Source organism: Nannospalax galili, unplaced genomic scaffold, assembly GCF_000622305.1.
Source record: "Nannospalax galili isolate Female #2095 unplaced genomic scaffold, S.galili_v1.0 scaffold611, whole genome shotgun sequence".
Classification (NCBI taxonomy): Eukaryota; Metazoa; Chordata; class Mammalia; order Rodentia; family Spalacidae; genus Nannospalax; species Nannospalax galili.
The window spans coordinates 645,285-652,918 of NW_008330486.1; the positions used below are offsets into that span (position 1 = coordinate 645,285).

A 7,634-nucleotide genomic window follows, 5' to 3' on the forward strand; every position below is an offset into this window, starting at 1 on the left:
GTGTGTGTGTGCGTGTGTGTGTGTGTGTGTGTGTATGAAGTCTTCTTTGCACTAAGGAGAGCAAAAGTTGGGTCAACCAGTTTTTACTTAGATCATTCTCCCTAAAATTGATATCCCACATAGGTGGGAAAACATACTACTTCAGAGAAAAGGGCTCCAAAGTCTTGGGAATGACAGATGGATGTTTTGAGCTGATAAAAGAAGGGCACTGTTGTCAGTTTCTTCAAAGTCATCATGAACAAAATGGCACCAAGGATGGCTGGAGACCTGGCCAAGACCTCCCAGCCTCAGGGAAGGTGACAAGCAAGCTTTCTAACTCAAGAAAAAGAGCAACTATCTCCAGTCTCTGCTGTGCTGGCTTACAGGTTGCTTCGGACTAGGTCAAATGTGCCTCTGGGGGAAGGTGAGGCTGTGACAAGCAAGCTTTCTAACTCAAGAAAAAGAGCAACTATCTCCAGCCTCTGCTGTGCTGGCTTACAGGTTGCTTCGGACTAGGTCAAATGTGCCTCTGCCTCTGAATGCCAAGTGCTGACAGATAAAAATATACTTCTCTGCTGAAGTGGGAATTCAACATTCCATAGTGACTAATTTAGTATGAAGTTTTCAAAATGAGGCCCAAGGGACCTGGAATGATTGAGTTGTGACTTTGCTGATTTTGTCACTGTGAACCAAATTTCCCAGAAAAAAAGGCCACACCTATGTTCAAGACTGGCTGGCTGATTAGAACTTAGTGATTATGGAGAGTTGGAATGTTGCAGATCCAGAGCCAAGGCATCTTGATCTATTATCCATTGCCTACCTTTATCTGACCTAATATCCTGTGACTGTCATGTGAAACCTTCTAAGATACATTAATAGGCCATTAGCTTCCACCAACCCAAAAGCTAAGAATGTCATCAGAGAGTATCTGAGGCCTATAGCAGAAAATTCCCCTGCTTTGCTGTAACCCACCTGTCTGATATTCTTAATTTATGACTTTCTTTTGTTCTGTAACTATAAAGGCTTCACAAAACTGATTTCATATTGGAACATGGAATTTAGGGTAAACTGAATGCATGTTCCCAGGCCATGGTCATTCATATTTGGCTCCAAAATGAACTCTCTCTCACTCCCTTTGAGAGCTGTGTTTTGCATTAACATACTTTATGCACAATGCTTTAGCATAAAAATAATAATGAGAATTCTTTAAAGAATATCACGGGGCTGTGAGATGTCTCAGTAGGTAAAGCACTTGCTGCACAAGCCTGGTGACCTGAGTTCAATCCTTAGAACCCATGTAAAGTGGAAGGAGAGAACCAATTCTACAAAGTTGTCCTCTCTCTCTCTCTCTCTCTCTCTCTCTCTCTCACACACACAAATAATAAATAATAAAATAAAATGAAATAAAGAACATTACCAAAGTCAGCAGATTTCCCCGAAATAGCCCTTCAGATCACAGAACACAGGGTCCTGGAACACAGGAGCAAGTTCCTGGTTCACTGTCTTACTTTATAAGGATGCACCTATGACTGGGGCTAAATACCTTCCCAGAGCAGCCAGTATAAGAAGCACTTTCTGTATTCACTGGTGTTTTCCTCAGTGAAAGTGTCACCCAGTGGCTCTGCCTGGCCTTGTATCACAAGAACAACAATTCCCTCTCCACAGGATACTTTTCTAGACTCAAGTCAGCTCTGACATCTCTCCTTGGCCACAGCCCCAGTTCCTCCAAGCTCTCTGAATTCTTAGAGCTTCTTGGGCCTGGCCAGCTCCTGAGTGCACTCACTGTTCAAGGTCCCTTCTCCATGCTTGTAGCTATAAGCAAACTGTTCTCATAAACATCTACAACAATTAAGATTTTAAACTATGTTTTTGTTGTAGATGTGAGCATGGTACACTTGTCAAATACAATCATTTTTACTTCCTCATTTAGATCATTTAAATTCAAAATACAGACTTTTCAAAATCTTTGCTGTTAAAACCCAGGTAACCCCTAGGTGGCGATCACACTGCTCCCTGACCCAGTCACTGTGAGAGACTTGTATTGAGATGGAACAGACCTGACGCTGGTCCTTACACATTTCCCTATTTAAATATACGCCACACACGCAGGATTGATCCTCAGTATCCATGGGACCCATACCCATGGATTCAACCACTTTCAGATAAAAAATATTGGAAGAAATTGGAAAACATACATCTGTACTAAACATGTGAAGTCTTTTTTCCTAATCTTTACTCCCTAAACAATATAGCAAAACAGCTACACACACAGCATTTATACTGTATTCGATTGCTAAGTAATTTAGAAATTATTTAAATATATGGGAGGGAGGCTGTAGTAATGACTCAGATGGTCAAGAGCACATACTGCTCTACCAAAGAATCCAAATTCAATTTCAAGCACTCACGTTGGGTGGCTCACATCTACCTTAACTCCAGCTCCAGTGGATCAGACACCCTCTCTGGTCTCCATGGACACCCACAAACACATGGCATACACTCTTACAAACACATATGCACATAAATAAAAATAAATATTTTAAAAATTCACACAGGAGGACTGCATAAGTGATCCATAAATACTGTGCCATTTTATATATTGGGCCTGAGCATCCAGAAATGTTGTGTCCTTAGAAAGTTCTAGAACAAAATGCCTCAGCTACTGAGAGCCAACCCTGTGTGTGTCGGTATGTGTGTCTGTGTGTCTCCCTCACTCCCTTTAAATAGGTACGTTCATTATATTCTGGAAATAGGTTATAAAACAGAGAATTCTAAATTTGTCTGAAAGCAACTTTCTAAAAAGTCTCTGAGTTAGATGCCCAAGTCAAACCCTTACAGACAAGGGTTTCACTGAATCAAATGCCAATCAATCTGAGGTTTTGTTCAACAGTTCTCTAACATCGGGTGTAAACAGTACACACTCCCTTGAACTGAAGTGGGAGAAATGTTGGCACCACAGTTAGTGTCACATGGGGGAAAATAAGATATCATCTCTGCTCTAGGGTGTGAAGGAACTCAGGGTTAGAGAAAGTGTGCTCCAACACCCCAGGTTCGCCGAGATGCTGCTGTGACAAACTGACGCATTCCTTCACAAACACACTCTACCCATGCTGGGGTGAGGTGGGATTTCCCCATCACCATGACTGGTTGACTAGGTACACAAAGTGTGGGAAGGTACAGCCTGCTTCCTCCTCAGCTTCCTCTGTTCCACACTCCCTAGAGACTTGTGTGCAAGTCAGTAGAAGACATACAGGACTCCACACAATATGACTGGGCTTGTCATTTGGAGATAAGATTTTATCTAATGTGAATGATTTAGACCTAATGAAACAAAGTGTACCTCTACATCCTCACAATTCCCTGACCTTAGACAGGAACACCCCAACATTTCCTAGACTGATAAAATAGATATGCTTTTTATCCCTGTCTGTCATCTGCATGACTTATTAAAAGCACACATACTTTTAATTTTAATAGTTCATTTAAAAATGGACATAGATTTGGCTGGAGCTGGAGGGTGTTATGTGTCAGAGAAAACTTACAGAGCAGAGAATAAGAAACACTGACGCCATGTTTTGAAGACCCATATTACAGGTATTTCATCAATTTGTAAGATGAGTCTGAAGTCGCCACCAGTTTGGTTCTTAAAAGACTTCTGAATAGTGTGCAGGTACTTAGGCGTGTGGGTCAGGACACTGTTATGAAGCAAGTGGAAGGAAAATATCACAATGCAGCAACAAATGGGATGTGGCGCTAAGGGGACAGTTGATACCAATACCAAATACCAACACCAAATGGGTGTTGTCAGTCAGAAGACAACACGGCACAGGATACCAGTGTTCTGACCAGGCCTCAGACAGGGTGTGTCAATGTGAAAAGGGGGGTTCGGGATATGTGGGAGGGACTGTGAACTTCAGTGACTACATGGAGAAAAACACTGTGAGGCAGCAAGCAACAGCAGTCACAGCTGATATTCTATTTCCGAGTGACCAGCCAAAAGAAAAGGCATAGAATGGATGCTTGATCTTTGGCCACTGTTTAGTACAGTCTCCTTTCCAAACCATGTATAGTCTATAGTTTCTAAAGATAAAGATTAAACATTTTTATATAAAAAAGTAGACATAGAGCTGGGAAGACAACTCAGGCAGTAAAGTTCTTGTTTTGCAAGTACAAAGACCTGAATTTGATCCCCAGAACCTATGTAAAAAGCTGGGTGTGGTGGTGGCAATGGGGAGGCCGAGACAGGAGGATTCCTGGGGCTTACTGGCCTTGCAGGCAGCCTGGCCTACTCGGTGAGCTCTAGGCCAGGGAGAGACCCTGTATCCAAAATAAGGTGGCTGACACCTGAGGGATGGCTAAGGTTGCCACACATGCATACACACATGGGGTGTGCATACCCACACACATGTAGATATGTAGATACGAATACTCACATACCCATAAACATACACTAAACACATATTTTAGAGTGGTGCTTATTATAAGTAAAATGGTTTTCGGTTTTGTACTGCCAACCGAATTTTTAATTCAACTGATGTATTTTCTTCTTTTTTGCAAGTGAGAGAATTGAGGTATTCTGCAACCCTGTTACTACTACTAATCAATCTTTTTATATCATATTTTTCCCCATCAAATTTTTTAAAGGAAATCAGAAAAGTCTATAATGGTGCGTGACCAGCTTTAACACACATGGACTTTCTTCTACTAAGATCGCCACAACAAAGGGAGGCAGATCACACTAAGGCAGGCCAGAAGAATTCTATTTTCTTCTTAGAGAAATAAATGTTTGGCTTGCCTTTTTTTCTTTCATTAAAAAAAAATAGAACAGCAAACTTTCCCCAGTAGAATAAACACATAACTTCTTTCCATATTCTATACACAGTCAAGGAGAGAAAGAAGGGAGGAAAGAAAAAAGATGAAGTGGAAACAAGAGCGAGAGGAGGCAGGACGAGGCAAAGGGAGCAGAGCAGCACAGGATGGGAACAGAGCAGACAGAAGCATCCAGAAACAGAGAGGGCATGGTGGCAGGCGCAGGACAGGAGGGCAGAGGACTGGGCTGAAGCCATTTTCTGTCTTCTTGTGTCCCCTGAGCTATAGGACTCGCACGGGATAATCACTGTCCTTGGAAAGTGGGCACACTTGGCCAACACTTTGGTCTGGAGAATGGCCTCTTTTAGAGACAAGCACCAATCCACACAGGATACACAAGGGAATGCCCCTTTGAGTTGTGATGGCCATGGCCTGGGCAAGGCCATGTGAGCTGTACTTGGATCTGTTTCCCCATCACAGGAAGCAGTCCTGGGCCCAAGGCCTCCTAGCAGAACTTACCTCCTCAACCATCTGCTTGACTTTCTTCTGCTGGCAATGCACCATGTCGTCCAGGTGTCTAATTCGCTCTCGGAGGCTGGCTGATGCCTCCTCCAGCTGCTGATACCTAAGTGAGACAAGAGCCAGCTTCTGAGCCCCGATTTGGAGCAACTACAGCAGCACAGACCGTCACAGCTTCACAGAGGTTTTGCAAGAACACAAAATTAATTCAAGCCACACTCTCTTCAGCTGTGTATTCTAGAGAGGAACTCAGAATCAACTATCTACCCTAGAAAGAACACAGAACTTTTTCAAATTCCCCTTCTCGAGTTGTACTCTGCATAATGACACTTGCTTAACTTTCTGGGGACAGAGAAAGTTTTTTTCCTCCACTTACAAGTATGAGAGGCTCTCTGTTTGGAGTCAATTCAAGATTGGAACACACAGTCAGTGACCTTGATTATGGGAACAGAGAAGCACGGTCTGAGAACACAACAAAGCAAGTGTTGTGGACAGAGATGGAGCAGGACACCCAACATTCTCCTCTGACCTCCATGCATAGGCACACATATGAGCACACACACACACACACACACACACACACACACATTAAAGAACCATGCCCGTCCACCTCTCAGTCCATGATAGTCCAGGGCTGCTCCCCTTACCTTTCCTTGTCAGAATCAGCAATCTCTCCCGACATTTCTGTTTCGTGCTCCAGGAGCTGGAGTTGGAGTTGATGCCGTTCCTAAAACAGACATTGAAACTGGTGGATACTGATGGAGCTGGACAGAAGATGGGTATCAAGAACACCCAGCTCTTGTGTAGTCGAGTCTACAGTATAACCCCTAAATTCCACACACACGTTCGCCCAGAGCTCAGTAGTCTCGGATACTGTTAAATTCTTGATTATTTTCAAAATCATCAAGAAAAAGAGGCTCCAAAATTCTGTTAATATCCTATGGTCTGGCATGGTGTGGTTACTCCTAAAAAAATATACTGTGGTCAGAACAATGGTCCCCCAAAGATACCCAGGTCCTAATCCTTGAAACCTTATAAAGACGTTATCTCATACATATGTGTATAAGATGTTATCTCATATATTTGCAAAGGGAACTTTGCAAATATGGTTAAGGGTCTAGAAATCCTCCTGGATGAAGTTGGGCTCTTTTTTAAATATTCATTTACTATTTTTATTATGTATGTATATGAGTGTTTACATGTGCGTACATGTGCACCACGTGCATGCTGTGCCCATAGAGGTCACAAGAGGACATTGAATCCCCAGGAACTGAAGTTACAGGCAGTTGTGAGCTAACGTGGGTACTGGGAACCAAAACTGGGTCCTCTGCAAGAGCAACCAGTGCTCTTAATTGCTGAGTCATCTCTCCAGGCCCAAGTTAGGTTCTTATTAGGAAATTGAGCTTGGAAAACATTACATGGCTATCTCTAATGCCAGAGGATGGGCCAAAAGCCCAGGAGTACAAGCAGCCCTGCTAGTTACAAAAGGCAAGGAAATGGCTCTCCTTTGGAGCATCCAAAAGGCATCCAGCCCTGCCAACATCTTGAGTTTAGGACTCCAGAACAGAAAAGAATGAATCAGTGTTACTAAAAGCCATCAACTTTGTGGCAATGTGTCACAGTAGTCATAAGAATAAGCCTGTGAATCAGGCTGTGCAAGTCTTATGCTTGGCTAAATATGTTTAAGTTTACTCCAAGCTTACCCCAAACAATAAAAATTTAGACAATTATTTCTTTGAAAAGTGGGAAAGGGTTAATAAAAGTATAATGCCAGTCATCACCAAAATTATACTAGAAATACATCATAAATATAAATGTACTAAGTTTCCTTAAAGTGGAGCTTAGCAAGTCCTGCCTGCTAGGTGGGGAAGATTGTTTTTCTTTCTGCATTGTTCTAAGAACTGTGATGCTTCACCTCTACTCTCTGAAATTCTTCCCAACAAACTCTGACAAGTTACACAGAGTCCAAACCTCTGTTCCACCAAATTAGTAAAATGCAAATCTTAGGGGCTGGAGAGCTTGCTCAGTGGTTAAGAGCACTGGTTGCTCTTGCAGAGAACCTGGGTTTGGTTCCCAGCACCCACACAGTGGTCATAACCATTTGTAACTCCTGTTCCAGGAAATCCGATGCCCTCTTCTGGCCTCTGTGGGCAACACACACGAGGTACATACATACACACTCAAACACATAAAATAAAAACTTAATTAAAGCCAGGCGTTGTGGCACACATCTTTAATCCCAGCACTTGAGGAGGCAGAGGCAAGTGATCTCTGTGAGTTCCAGGCCACCTGGGGCTACAGGGAGACCCTGTCTCAAAAGACAATAA

At 42.8% G+C, this 7,634-nt stretch overlaps 1 protein-coding gene and 1 pseudogene across 1 annotated transcript in view; one reads left to right on the top strand and one right to left on the bottom strand.

Moving 5' to 3' along the window:
- The window catches only part of Myzap (myocardial zonula adherens protein), a 106,724-nt gene that overhangs the window by 48,366 nt on the left and 50,724 nt on the right, over positions 1–7,634 (bottom strand). Inside the window, exons 9-10 of the mRNA XM_008847476.3 lie at positions 5,955–6,034; positions 5,308–5,413 (exon numbers count right to left, since the gene is read on the bottom strand). Coding sequence (XP_008845698.1) covers positions 5,308–5,413; positions 5,955–6,034 — 186 coding nt within the window. The remainder of the gene's footprint in view (positions 1–5,307; positions 5,414–5,954; positions 6,035–7,634) is intronic.
- On the top strand, positions 3,550–3,990 carry LOC103745530 (annotated as a pseudogene).